Source organism: Colobus angolensis, unplaced genomic scaffold, assembly GCF_000951035.1.
Source record: "Colobus angolensis palliatus isolate OR3802 unplaced genomic scaffold, Cang.pa_1.0 Scaffold49, whole genome shotgun sequence".
Classification (NCBI taxonomy): domain Eukaryota; kingdom Metazoa; phylum Chordata; class Mammalia; order Primates; family Cercopithecidae; genus Colobus; species Colobus angolensis.
This window is the reverse complement of record NW_012118376.1, coordinates 1,540,343-1,556,236: the sequence shown is the minus strand read 5'-3', so window position 1 is coordinate 1,556,236 and position 15,894 is coordinate 1,540,343. Positions and strand designations below refer to the sequence as shown.

The following is a 15,894-nucleotide window of genomic DNA, read 5'->3' as shown; positions in this document are numbered from 1 at the left end:
CTCATTATTATTGTGTGGGATTCTAAGTCTCTTTGTAAGTCTCTAAGGACTTGCTTTATGAATCTGGGTGCTCCTGTATTGGGTGCATATACATTCAGGATAATTAGCTCTTCTCATTGAATTGATCCCTTTACCATTTTCTTGTATCTCTGTGGAGCAACAAGCTCTTGGGAGTTCTCTACTCTGCCATTTTTACTGATATCACTTCCTTTTGAAAATTCTTAAAATAAAACGTTGGGAAAAATATGGATTAAAAACAACTTATCTGTTTCTCTTGGAACTGTAACTTACAGTGAAAAACTTGAAAAGAAAATTTAGGAAACCCAAAATGACATAAAACAGTAATAAAAGTTCACTAACAGTATATGATATAAAGATAAAATATTTAAAATTATAAGAAATGCAAAAATAAGGTTGATCATATAAAAAGGATGTTTAGGAAACAGAAAGTGAGAGAAAGTGCTAATATAAACTCACTGAAGAGATTTTATATTCTAAGTAAGCCATACTCTGGTTTCTCTTCAGACTATAAATCTTTCATCTTTTACTAAGTAAGCTGAATGTATAAAAATAAAAACTAAATCATTAACTAAATTAATAAATACATTATTTTATATATGGAATCTCACACACACACACACACACACACACAAATATATGTTTACATATATAGGCACTAAACCTTACTGGCCCCTAAATAAATTAACAGGAATAACACCTAGCTCTGGAAGCAATTACTTGTAACAGGGAATCTGTCAAGGTCTCTACTGGGTTGAGGAAGGCAGTAGCTAACCACTAAAGGAAATGTTGAAAAAGCAAAGGTCAATGTCTGGCCCTAAATTTTTAATTCCAACAAGATGGCTAGAACTGTTCAAATTAGAAAATGGTAAGCATGTCAACTGGATAACTAACCAGCACCATCATCTAGTGCTTACATACGGCATACTATAAACCCCATGCTAGACAAGTACATGAATTTTCAGCGGGACATACACAGAATCATGGGGATGGAAAAGGTGAAGAGGAAAGGGGATTTATTTTGTCTAAAAAAAAAAGTTTTTTTTTCAGAATGTAGCTCTACTATACCAGGAATGGTTCCTCTATGTACTGTATATGAAAATGTATGAAGTTACTTATCTAAGAAAAATTGGTGTTTCTGAAGGACATCAGCCCAAGAAAACTTATTTTTAACTAACATTTTTTAACAGAGTTCTTTAAAGCATTTCACAAAGGTCAGTATGAGCTGATTTTTTAAAATGTGAACATTTCCACAACAAATTTTAAAAACTGGAATGAATCAGCAACTTAGATGACACAGCCTGCAGTACTTCCTAATAAATGAGAACAAAAAAAGGTCCATTATTTCACTTATAAATTAATTAAGAGCTTCCAACTTACAATGTATCAGGCCTTCCCCACCTACCAGACATCTATTTTAATGAATTAAAATATACTACATTGTGATCAAACTAAAATAGACCATTTCAAAATCTAGAGGGAACAGGTGTACTCCTGAGATAAAAGAATTTTGTCAGAACACTTTTCATTTTAATCTAATATCTATACTACATATATATACATGAATAGCAAATATCTTAACAGATGAAACAAATATTCTTTCCAAATCACAGCCTCTTCAAAAATTTTTTAAGTTATTATGGAGAATGTGGTAGACACTGTTGATTACCTCCAACGGCCAGCAGGGCAAGGGGAAAGAAGGATCTTTCTCCCTGACCACACTCCTCACACATATAATGGACTATATGTAAGTGTCAAAAGCATATTATCCAACACGTTACTAAGAACACAAATTCAATCAAACAGAAGTTCAAAGATAAGATGATTAAACTACAGAATAAAGGAAATATGAAATTCAAAACTGAGTAAGTAAACAACAGATCAAAGCAATACTGTTACTAAATTAATGGAATTAAAAATAAAAACTAAAAAAAAAATTAGACCATTGAAAATCAAATTACTGTCAATGAAACAACTTGAAATAATACAAACGCAAATAAAAAGACAAAAATGTGGCCTAGCATAGTGGCTCATACCTGTAATCACAGTACTGTGGGAGGTCAAGGCAGGAGGATCACACTTCGGGAGTTCAAGATCAGCCTAGCCAACATAGCGAAATCCTGTCTTTATAAAAAATACAAAAATTAGGCCAGGCACGGTGGCTCAAATCTGTAATCCCAGCACTTTTGGGAGGCCAAGGCGGGCGGATCACGTGAAGTCAGGAATTCGAAACCAACCTGGCCAACATGGTGAAACCCCATCTCTACTAAAAACACAAAAATTAGGCAGGCATGGTGGCAGCTACCTGTAATCCCAACCTTAGGAGGCTGAGGCAGGAGAATCATTTGAACCCGGGAGGCGGAGGTTGCAATGAGCCAAGATCATGCCACTGCACTCCACCTTGGGTGACAGTGTGAGACTCAATCTCAAAAAAAAAAAAAAAAAATACAAAAATTATCAAGCGTGATGGCACACATCTGTGGTCCCAGCTACTCAAGAGGCTCAGGCAGGAGAATCATTTGAGCCTGGGAGGGCAAGGCTGTAATGAACTGTAATCACACCACTGTACTCAAGCCTGGGTGACAGAGTGAGATCCTGTCTCAAAAAAAAGAAAAAAGAAAAAAGGACAAACATTAAAGAAATTTTTTTAAAAATATAATGGACATGGTAGACAAAGATTATAAAACAGAATAATGGGTATTCCTGAAGTATATAACTGACAAATGAAGCAGAAAAAAAAAAGTAAACATCAAATTTTTAAAATTACAAAAAGAAAATTCCCTAAAATAAAGAAAGAAGTGAACCTGGAGGTCATATGAAATAATTCACATTGAGATGTAATCTGATTAATTTTCAAAGACTTTGTAAAGAGGTTTTTTTAGCATGCAGAGAAAAAAATCAAGTCACCTGCAAGGGAGAAAAATCTTTGGCTGTCTTCAGATTTCTTCACAGCAACATTCACTGCAGGAGAGAATTAAGTAATGTCTACAGAGTTCTCAGAAGAAGAAAAGGGTGTGTCCCAACAGTACCATATCCAGCAAGATATCAAATATGCAAGAAACAATAAAACATTTTCAACTGCACAAGGCCTAAGAGAATACTAATCCAAGAGCCCAGGTAAAATATCAGTCAAGTGTGGGAGTGACACTGAAAGTCTCAAAATTTTATCTCCCATCTATCCATTCTTAAGAAAACATTGGGCCGGGCGCGGTGGCTCAAGCCTGTAATCCCAGCACTTTGGGAGGCCGAGACGGGTGGATCACGAGGTCAGGAGATCGAGACCATCCTGAGCTACACGGTGAAACCCCGTCTCTACTAAAAAATACAAAAAAAAAAACTAGCCGGGCGAGATGGCGGGCGCCTGTAGTCCCAGCTACTCGGGAGGCTGAGGCAGGAGAATGGCGTAAAACCCGGGAGGCGGAGCTTGCAGTGAGCCGAGATCCCGCCACTGCACTCCAGCCTGGGCGACAGAGCTAGACTCCGTCTCCACAAAAAAAAAAAAAAGAAAAAAAAAAAAGAAAACATTGGAGGATATGCTCCAAAGCCAGGAAAACCAAAAGAGAGGAGAGAGACAAACAGAGACAGAGGCAGAGAGAGACAAGAGAGACAGAGGCAGAGAGAGACAAGAGAGACAGAGACAGAGAGAGAAAGAGAAAGAGAGACAGAGAGGAGGAAAGCCTAAGAAACATGATTTAACACAGAGGAGACACGAAATTAAGTTCTAGAACAACAGATTGGAACTGTGCAGGCCTAGTAAGCAATCACATTAGAACAGAGGGTGAAGACTCCCGTAAGATGTCTCCTGGGAAGAAAACGAAACTGTTGAAATACTTGATATACTTGACAACTGTACTAGTTAGAACTGTGTTTAGCTATATATAACAGAAATATCTAGTTAGGTAGCTCCATAAAATGAAAAGTTGCCCAAACACTTTGTTTTTCGGCTCTGCCCACCCCCAGAGTATAGCTTTATCCTTATGCTTGTAAAATGACTACTGCACTTCTAATCACCACACATGCATTCTCGGAAGGAATAATGAGAAAGGGCAAAGGGTAAAATATATATATGTCAAATAAGTCTGTCAGAAAAACAATAGCTTTCCCAGAATTCCAATTTCCAGATGTGGGTCATATGGCCATTTCTGACTCTAAAGGAGTTTAGTATAGTTGATATTTTTCACAGGGCATATCACTACTCTGAACAAAATCAAGATCCTCTTATTTAAATAAGTGGGAGGGGGAGAACTGACACTGGGTAGACAAGAAGTATAAAACAAATGCACATAAAATAATATTTGGAGAATATTTAATATTCCAATGGAGAACTTGGAATGCTTCGTATAGTGACATGATAAAGTAAGCACATTTAAAATGAAGCAATTTTTGATTCCAAAAAGAACCAAAAGTTCCATGAGATAAAATGCTATTAAATAGCTGAATAATATTCATAAGTCATAGGGAAATGAACACACATGGATTGAAAAAATTCTAGTATAATTACATTCCAAAGATGAAAGAGGTAAGCAGAAGCATAAGGTAACAGAAGAATGACAAATTCTCCATTTCTATAATAGGAAGTCAATATATAATGCCTAAAATTGATAAATCAAGAAATAGCAAAATATGTCTATTACCTAGAAACGGAGAGAGGTAAATACACACATACACACACCAAAAATAAAATTCTAAGCCCCACAATCACCTGAAGGGACCCCTTCTCACAGCCAAGGGCATTCCAAAGTTAACCTGAAAAACTAGTTCAGACCATGATAGGAAGGGTGGATCAGACATGCCTCATTATACCCTCCTCCCTTTTGGATTTCAGGAAAAGCCAACCAGCATTAACATCAACATAGACCTCAAGTCTGATAAGAAACATTTATAATCTATTCTGTCTGAAGCACACTACCTGTAGGCTTCATCTGCAAGATAAAACTTTAGTCGCCACAACCCCTTATTATAACCCAGACATTTCCGTCTTGTTGATTCCAGGTCTTCAGATAACAACTTAACTCTCAATTAATTGCTAATCAGAAATCTTTAAATCCATCTATGACCTAGAAGCCCCGTCTTCAAGTTGTCCTGCCTTTCCAGATTGAACCAATGTGCATCTTACAGGTATTGACTGATGTATTATGTCTCACTAAAATGTATAAAAGCAAGCTGTAGCAACCTTGGGCACACATCATCAGGACCATCTGAGGCTGTACATGGCACAGGTGCATCCCTAAACTTGGCAAAACAAACTTTCTAAATTGATTGAGAACTGGCTCAGATACTTTTGAGCTCACACACAGAAGGGAAAAGAACTGAAGAAGCTAATTCAGGCATTGAGAAGGGTCACACAGAAAAATGTTTCTCATAAGCCTTGTAGTACTATTCATTTTCTTTCTTTTAAACCATGCATATGTTACTTGGGTAAAATCTAAAGTTTTCTTTTTTAAAAAAGAAAAATTCATAAGTCAAAAAAAATCCAATCAATAGGAATAAATTACGAACAACAAAAAGAACAAGGAATCTTTACAATAAATGCTTCATAACCAATGGGAAGAGAGGAGACATTATTTCAATATTAGATCATGGGCCTTAGTTTCACATTAAATTATATGTCGAACCCTTTGTCAACAGTTGCCTAAAACAGTGCACAAAAAACTGCTTTATTGCACTGTAAAGAATATATTCTACTGCAACTTCTCAGTATTTTGTTTTTTTAATAAATTCCACAGAATTGTGGATCCAATAATAGTCCACCGGTAAGACACAAGACAAAATTTGTTTTAACAAAGAAAATTAACCAGTAAAGAAAATTAAAACTCAATAATCTTTAACACTCTGGTCTGTTAAGACAGGATCTGGATGTGGAGTTCATGAAGTACTTCCCTGAAGTACCTTTGTACCTACAGAAAATTGCTCATCAAAAACTACATTTATAAATTTTGCATTTTGAAAAGTTATTTTATAGCTACCTCTGAAAAACTTAAGAACTTACCTTAAAAATACTTCAAATAGGCCGGGCGCGGTGGCTCAAGCCTGTAATCCCAGCACTTTGGGAGGCTGAGACGGGCGGATCACGAGGTCAGGAGATCCAGACCATCCTGGCTAACACGGTGAAACCTCATCTCTACTAAAAAATACAAAAATCTAGCCGGGCGAGGTGGCGGGCGCCTGTAGTCCCAGCTACTCTGGAGGCTGAGGCAGGAGAATGGCATAAACCCGGTAGGCGGAGCTTGCAGTGAGCTGAGATTCGGCCACTGCACTCCAGCCCCCGCAACAGAGCGAGACTCCGTCAAAAAAAAAAAAAAAAAAATACTTCAAATAAAATTCTAAATTTGGAGTTTGTTAAACTTATGTATGGTTTTATAATTGATGTACAGATACACAGAGACAAAATTAATTACTCCAAATTTAAAACTGGCATAAATATTGCCACCAGAATTACATAACCCGGATTCATATCCTAAAAAATAATGGTAAATATTTAGAGTTTTAACTTCCAAATCGCTGAAGTAAAATATTTTGATAATTCTTGAAAACCTCTCATCTCCCAGAGCAAGTTCAGTTGTAAAAAGCTAGATTCATAAAATTAAAAACATTCCTGGCAGGCCCCAGTGTCAGAGTTTCCTTTCAGTTTACAATTGATGCCATTAACGGATGTTGGTTTTTATTTTAAATCACTCTTAAAATTTACTCTGTGTTTTACAATATTTTTTTTTTAAATCGATTAATTGTAGAAAAGAAACTTTAGTCTTGAGGTCTAGATGTATGCTTCAAGAAGTCTCCCATAATAGGCTTGAATGACAAAGAAAATACTTAAGCAATTTTATATCCTTGAAAATGATACAAACTTGACCTAGAATAAAAAATAACTCACATGGACTGCAAAGAGTAAGGTAAATTTAAGAAAATAAAAATGCAAATGTGCATTTTAGCAGTCTCTTGAATTTATTAACCTAAAAGGTTTAATTTCCATTTTCCTGCATCAGCTTTATTTATAAAATGTCGTGCCCTATAAATACGCTGTTATTTTCTATAGTCAAGCACCCTCTTAACAAATCTTCTCATTAATATGTAAATTTAAAGTCAATCGGTCTTCTCCCTGACAGCCCCATGAATTCCTAGTGCACTGTATAATCGGCTTTGACTTGGCATCCACTATTTATCATCAAAGATGTCAGTTAGAAAAATTATGGAAAATGCACTGCAATTGATATGACTGCAATCTACTTTGTCAACACTTAATTGTTCCTCAAATCATACATTTACATACAAACAGCCTAAATACTGATCTATAATGATGCAAATAAACTAAATTAAAAATCTCTTCTTCCCCTGAAGAAGCTTGTTTGTATATGATGTGTTCATTTGAGAACTTATTGATAAAAGCATGTACATCAGCTCATCTCAAAAAGTGTATCTACTAATTTTTGATTCCTCAACAAAAAACAATTTTGCCACACTTCAAGTATATTAACATAAACAAATGTTTGTAAAAATTCTATAGGAAACATGATTTTTCTCTTTGAAAGCAAATTTAATTATGGTTGTTAGTTAACTGCATGTCTGAGCACTGGATTGGGAGCCTCAAAGTTGGTTTTGACTGGAACACAATCAACAAACACACAAAACTTATTAAGGTAACTAAGAAATTATTTTAATTTACAACTCACAGGGTAATAAAATATAAAGGCAATAATGCTGGCCTGGGCATCAGATAATTCTGCTTATATTTCTGCTCCACCTTTTATAATTAATATTGCCTTAAGTGACTTGCTAAAATCTGTATATATCGATTTCTTCATATATAAAATGGGTATAATAATTCTGATTGCCCTATGGCAAATGAAATACTATGTAAGAAACTACAGGCCAGGCATGGTGGCTCACACCTGTAATCCCAGCACTCTGGGAGGCTGAGGTGGGCGGATCACTTGAGGTCAGGAGTTCAACAACAGCCTGGCCAACATGCTGAAACCCCATCTCTACTAAAAATACAAAAGTTAGTTGGACCTGGTGGCGCATGTCTGTAATTCCACCTACTTGGGAGGCTGAGGCAGAAGAATAGCTTGAACCTGGGAGGCAAGAGGTTGCAGTGAGCCAAGAATGCACCACTGCACCCCAGCCTGGGCAGCAGAGAGAGACTCTATTTCAAAAAAGAAGAAAAAAAGAAAGAAAGTATAGCAAAAATAAGCCATTAAGTATAAAGCATCACAGTATTGTTTTTCACATTTTCTCTTAGTATCTGAGCGAAAACTGCTGGATTTAAATAAATTCAGTATTATAGGCAGGCTTTTTATTGTAAATTTAACTTTTATGTCAATATATTATTTTAGTGACACTTTTTCCTACTGGCAAATTCTTTACTTCAAGGTAAAATGGCCCTTAATTCATCAATAAATGGTGCTCATATGGCATTTATGTAAGTGACTTCTGCCTGCAGGTAAAAGGGAATGGAGGGCTAGAATGAAGACGTTTCTACTTGGATGATTACATGAAACAACACATTCAAATGTTGATGGTAAAAGGATAAAAAAGAGAGGTAACCTCTCAGGAATGACTCTGCTAGAGTACGGTTTCAGCTTGTCTTTTTATTGTATAATCATCTTAACCTTTCTTTACTACATGGTGTTCCTTTTACAACATCACATAAGAAAGAGCAAGCAAATATAAATGTCAAATACCTCTCAGTTTCTTCTAGCTGTGGTCAAACTCTGCTTTGAGATGTAGTCTGCCAACTTCTTTTTTTTTTGAGACACCCAGGTTGAAGTGCAGTGGTGCGATCTCGGCTCAGTGCAAGCTCCGTCTCCCAGGTTCACGCCATTCTCCTGCCTCAGCCTCCCAAGTAACTGGGACTACAGGCACCCACCACTACACCTGACTAATTTTTTAAATATTTTTATTAGAGACAGGGTTTCAACATGTTAGCCAGGACGGTCTCAATCTCCTGACCTCGTGATCCGCCTGCCTCGGCCTCCCCAAGTACTGGGATTACAAGCGTAAGCCACCATGCCCGGCCTAGTCTGCCAGCTTCTAAAGCTAAAACTACCATGTGTAGTCCTTAAAAAGTTGGAAGCAACATCAAGCCTAGGTCAGAAAGCACTGAAGGCTACAAATGGCTGGACTGCTCACTCCAAAGTTTCTCAGTAAAACGAAATCATAATTAGCATAGAGGAAGGCTGAGATGGGTTAACTGGAAGAGTGAGAGCACAGATACAGTCCTAATGTTGACCACTCATTTGAACCTTAATTTTATATAATGTATTTATAACAAGAGTCTAATATACTGTACAATTCTTGAATCTAATACTGCAATAAGGGCTGAGCCTTTCAAATCTTTCACATTGCTTCTGAACTGAACATATGTACGTATGCAGACAAAAGCCTGTTATACTGATTATTCTGGGCTAAACAAGACCGTCAAATAGAACTTAAACAATCAATGAATAATTTTTCCATGAATTGAGGTGAACTGATATGAACTTAAGTTAATAAATAAAGCGAAATATTTTATCCAAAGTGAAACTGATAACCACCAGAATAACTGAAATTAAACAGTTACCAATAATTGCCTCTAAGGGGTCAACCAAGAGGTTATGAGAAGGGAACATGTACTTGAATTGCTTCGATAATTAAAAAAAACAAGAAGAAGATTCGAGTTAGCTAAATTTACAAATCTTTTATTTAAGTGGTTTTCTTTCTTTCTTTTAAGCCAATGGATCTTTCTCAAAGGAAATCAAATTCAAAGCTGCATAAGAAAGGAAGGCAAAAAAGGCTTCTGTGTTTGAAACAGTAGCTAGCAGAAGCCCAAAAAGCTGCACAGTCTAGAGCACCGCTGCCCCTGCTTTGCTTGTTCCTGTGGCAGTGCTAGCACATCCTGAGGGCTGATGTGCACACTGGAAAACCACTAAATTAGTCTAATAAGCACAGCATTTAGAATAACTCCAAGGTTGGATTGCAAGTAAGTGGCAAAGAAAAGAAATGACTTAGCCCATTCCAGTATGCCAGGGACAATGACCAGACTTCACCTCATATTTGTTCTAATTCATGTTCATGGAGTTAACATGTGAAAACACCAAGAATGAATATAGTGCCAATTTTTCAAATTATCTGCTAAAAAATAAATGTATATGATGGTAGAGAACTTAACTTTCCTTTGCAATGGCTTTAAAAGTAAATTTTATCTAAAATAAGATAAAATTCAAGGAACAGAAAAACAAACAAATAGACAAACATATAAAAGCAGAGATTTTACTATGCATTACATATTTTTAGCAAGTATGGTAAGTAAACTATATATTTTAACTCCAGTTTCTATATAATTACAAGCAAAGGATCATCTGCATATAGCTACTGAAAATGATAGGAAAGTAAAATTTAAAAATGTAAATGGTGACAGTGATTAGCTAAGGCAAAATTGCCTATAACTTTATACAATAGAAAAAAAAATCTGAGCAGAAGTTTTGAAAGGAATTGGCTGAAATCAAACAAATTAGCTATTTGGCAACAAAAATCTCTCATCAAAGTTACCATAAAAGGGCCTGGACATTTTCATCATAGAGATGTTCCTTAATCTAGCAAAAGTACCATCAAAAATGTACTTTGCTCAATGATAAGTAAAATTAACTTTATAAAATTAAAGTTCACAAGGATAGTGAAATTTCATCAATTTAAGAGCATTATGTAACATAAGACTTTTATATATTAATAATTCAAAACATACTTCAATTTTTAAGACAGATAACATAATCATTTTGTTAATATTAAAAGTGAGATGAAAATCAGTATTACTCTCTTATGGATAAATAAGTATTAACATTTCTAAATAGTTTTTAATGCTAATACTAAATCAATATAGAAAATATTGATCAAGATTTTATAATAATTTGCAAGCTTGATGTGTCATTGAAAGCATGTATCATACACATTTTTCCATGTTATTTACATTTTTCTGTGTTATTTACCTTTTTCTAATTAACAAAAGCAAGATGTACTGAGCACGCAAGGCCTATCATTAAGTATGTATACAGAACACTTTGATATAACAGGCGCTTTTTAAAATCTTTTTTCTTTTTTACACAAATTGGTTTCTAAAATCTGTAATACTGTATTTTAAAAGATAAGACATCAAAAGATTAGAATGAATGTGCTACTCTTATAACATTTAAGGATTTCTTTAAGCTGGTTTAAAATTACCTTCAATCTTAAATGTATACATCCTAAGGATCTTAATTCCAAGCTATATGATAAAATTTTCATATGATGAATTGTCAATATGATGAAAAGAATATGGCATACTTCTAATGTTAATCTGCACAAAGAAAACAAATAGCTTCACTTAAATTATTAATTCTACTAAATGCTACCAGCCAAAGTGAAGAGAAGAAGAACACAAATGTTTTATAAATACAAAACTAGGAAAAAGTAGTTTAAAAGTTCAACAATATTTATCTATAGAGGCAAGAAATGAATTACTTTAGGTATAAATTCACATGCTATAGAATCACATCACCTACTTTTTTTACAAATGAGTACCTGGAATAGCTGGGGCTCAAAGATGTGAAAGTAACTAGTAACCAAAAAATCCATGGTTTGACAATGTCACTGTAAACACGGTGTCATGCTGCTCCTCCTAACAAGGGCCTCTTGCCAGTATCAAACTAAAAGTGTATATACTTACACCACTAAATATATGTATCAATCAGTGCCAGAACAATGGACAGTTATTCTTGCATTGATATTGGTTGCCTGCTTTAGTAAAAGAACAAGAGACCAATGAGTCTTCCTTAAATATGCAGATTTCTCTAGTTTACTACTCCTAATTTTTTGCACAAGTTTTAAAAAGCTCATCCATTCTCTTAGTATATTTGAAAGTGGAAGACTGTTCAACACTTACCTCTTTCCAAGGGCTGACAAACTGTGTCCGAGCATATCGAGTTAGCATGTGGATTATGACAACCTGCCCCCACTCTTCAACATCCACTAGTAAGTTACATAGCTTGCGGTAATTCTTATGAATCAGATCTATTCTGTCCGGGCATACTTCTTCAAAAGCCATCACAACACTGCCAGCTACCAACTAGAAAAGAAAGAAATAGTAACTTATTAAAAAATGTTTCTCCCCTACATCAAAGGTCTTACTCAGGCATTATATTAGTGTAATCAGTTTAATGGCAATCAATATTATTCAGTCATTCAATTAAAATGAATGTTCATGTTTGAATAACAAACTTTAAGGTGCCTATTCTTCAAAGAATAATTTTAATAGTTATAATATGTCTAGAAAACTAATACTATTCTGAAGAGAAGTAAATTCTGATGTTTTTATTTCACCAAGTTAAATTTCAATACATTGTTCCTATGTGGATTAAACATTAATTATGCACATTTTTCATGTTTAAAGCTAACCTAAACTCTAATCTAAAAATTCAGTACTTTGTTCATAACAATATTCAGAAAAAGAATCAAAACAATAACAAAGATCACACTGTGTCAGTTTAAAATGAGAACGACAATCATTCTACAGTGAACTTACGTTAAAAAGTACACGAGAAATCCATAAATGTTTCTTAACAGAAGAACACTTTCAAATCATATACATCTTAATCCACCAGTATTTACCCAATATAATTTATTTACAAAGAAAACACACTGGCTGAAATTTTAGAACATCATCTGGGCTCTTAACACTTTTATAACAATGTGTATAAGTTGTAATAATATATTACTAACAAAAGGCAGCTTTTCCAAGACCAATTAATGAATCATAATGTTAATTTCTGAACTGTGATGCTTTTACAAAGTGGTAACATTAAGATTCCTTTACTCTAAAGATACAAACTAAGCAGAATATATATTACACAAATACTTCTATATATGTATAAATGATATATGTGCAGTTAGCCCACAATATAACACAGTTTTGAAAAACAAATTAATACCATATTCTATCTGAACACTAGGGATCTTCATTTTAGTGTCTAAAATTTCCCCAATGACTTAAAATAAGCAATTAAATGGAAATATAACTTACTGAAATGGTACTTTTTGAAAAATATTAGATACAATGATATTCATATTTTGAGTGTTTGTCCCTCTACTTGGCTGACATTTAGTTTATTAATATGCAACCAACAATACAATTGAAAGAAAACAGCTCAGAATATAGACTCGCTATTATGCTAAACAAGTTTCAAGTCCTGTGGGGATTTTATGAATTACCAATCAGTATAAACGTGAAGCTGCATTTATTGACTCCAGCCCTACCCATGTACTGGTGCCTGCTGGTCCCAGCATGTATGCACCTCAATCGAAAAAGCACAGAATTGATTATTTGTGTGAACTATATAAAAATGTATTATACATATAATTTTCTATTTGTTATACATATGGCAAGGAAGTTAAGCTCATGTTTTCAATCACATTTTGATGTCTTCTGCAAAAGACATAATTTCTTTAGAAATTATATTTTGTGATAATTACATTTCTATAAAGTGACAATTAGTATCATTTTAAAATATCTTACAACAACTAAGTTTATGACATTAAACTCTAGAATAACTCACTGTGAGATATAAACATCCCTATGTATTACCAACCTTATATTAATATCAAGATCAATTGGTAAAAGGTATTAAAGTGCAAAAATAAAGGATAGTACCTAGGATAAAATGATCCATGAAACTGAACAGGTAATTCAGTTTCACTTTTTAAAATACTATGTAAAATCAAGTTATTCTGTCTTAGCAATTATTTTCTTCCAAATGTGTTTTGACACTAATTAAATGGAAAATTAATGGAAAATTAAATGGAAAATCAGCTACCACACAATATTAAATTCATTAAACCAAGAGCTACATGTACACAATAATTCTAACGTACTAACACCTTCTAAGGTACTAACAAATATCATTAATTAAACAGATACAAATAAAGTTTAAGAAAACATCAAAATAATTAAAAAGCATACAAAGAGAGTACCTTTACAAAATAAAACTGACCATTTTAGATACTTAATCATATATTTTTAACAATCTGACCCTGGGCTAAACAATACAAGGAAAATTAATAATTCTGGTTTATTAAATGTTCAATATTCTATAAAACATTCAGAATTAAAATTAAATGATCTACTCAGATTTTAAAACCAAAAATATTGGTTTCCAAGAAACAGACAGTTAATTTCCATCTCACTGTGTCAATAGTAGCTTTTCATATAAGGGGAAAAATAAATCACTCTAACAAAACTAGCAATGAGCTCATCAAATTCAAATGCAGTTTTCCATTTATGTATTTTTTATATTAAAGCAATAAACATGGTTCATTTATCTTCCCTTGGTTGCCACGTTTTTCTGTGCTGTTGCTATGAACTTCAGCCATTAGCTGTGCTCCAAGGTAAACTACATGAACCATCAACAAAAGTGACACCCCATCTATGGAGTTCATATTTTCTCTAGATTATCTATGCTAGTTGACAAGCTGGTAATGAAAAAAATCACACTAAGCAAATGGTTCCTCTAATAACAATAAATTTTCTATAAAATTATGAAGGGTACAAAACGTTTCCTTGCATCTATTTTGTCATGAATTCTAATTAACACTGCAAAAACCTGAGAGTGCTGGGTCATCACAAGAAGTGCATCAAGGTTTGATTGATAATATGGTATAAGTTGGCCAATGCTGCCAAGATTTTCTTCCCTTAAATTAATGGCTATCCAACCTTCCCTAATCATACAGCCCAGATGATATTCCCCTTCTTGTTTCAATTTTCTTGAGGCATGGAAAATGGGAAAGATCAGTCATTTATCTTCTAATAGCTGGATAATAGATCTATCACAATAAAACATCTGCACAAACTCAGGGGTGTGTTTTTTGCACATAACAGTGGGGCTTTTATGAACATTAAATCAATAACTTATAAAATTGTGTCTTACCCCTACAGTTTAGCTATAAACTACCAATCTATTCATTAAACATAATTTTGGAGCAAAAATTAAAAAGAGGAAATTTTATGTCCTCAAAAATATATAAATAAATCAGTGTTTCAGCAGGCACTGACCTAATTTGTTTTCCTAAGAAACTGTTTTCTATTAGAAAGTTAAATGCTATCAAAAAGATTTCTTTAGAATTAACTTGGAAGAAAAAAGAAATAAATACCACTCTGCTTCTGAAGTAATGAAGAAAATAATGTCAACAAATATGGATTGCTACATTTTAAAGAAAAACAAGAGAAAGTATTATTAATTTTAAAAATGAATTCGTATGTGAACATTAGAAAAGGCTTGTAGTAAAGTAGGAAAGTGTTTAGGACATGTTGAGAAGGTAGATGAAAATGGTATAAAATTTAAGAATAAACAATAAAAAATTATATAAAGAAAAATGGTAACAGTTGATTGGAGATGACAGAATATAGATTAGATGCCCCCTTTTAAGTCCACTGACTACAGTTGTACGGTTTCTGTAATATCTTTTACCTAAATTACACTAAGATGTTCTATTTTTAGGAAAAACTATTCATATGACACATACTGGTTTTTAGTAAAAGAGAAAAGCCATTCTATTGTATTTTAATATGTTTGTAATTCCACCTTTCCTTAAAATTAGAATTATGGAACTAATTTTCTTTGAGATCTCAATTGAAAGAAAATATCCTCTAGCCTAAAAGAAGCAACAGATGGTATGCCTCAAAATCAACAGAGGTTAAATGAAGAAAGTTTAATAGATCAACATCTTTCAAATGTATATGTATCAGCAGCAACACCAGTGTCATCATCGTAATAATGATCCTAAAAAACTGCTGCTGGCAACAAATAAATTCCTTTCCAAAAGGTGGAAATAAATTAGACCTGGTACATTTAATTGGGAGATTTTTAAAATGAAAGT

At 33.8% G+C, this 15,894-nt stretch overlaps 1 protein-coding gene across 2 annotated transcripts in view; it reads right to left on the bottom strand.

Annotated features, from left to right (window-relative positions):
* The window catches only part of AP3B1 (adaptor-related protein complex 3, beta 1 subunit), a 318,221-nt gene that overhangs the window by 219,219 nt on the left and 83,108 nt on the right, over window positions 1-15,894 (bottom strand). For both annotated transcript variants that reach the window (XM_011959213.1, XM_011959211.1), the window contains exon 7: window positions 11,909-12,091. In XM_011959213.1, the coding sequence (XP_011814603.1) occupies window positions 11,909-12,091 (183 nt within the window). The remainder of the gene's footprint in view (window positions 1-11,908; window positions 12,092-15,894) is intronic.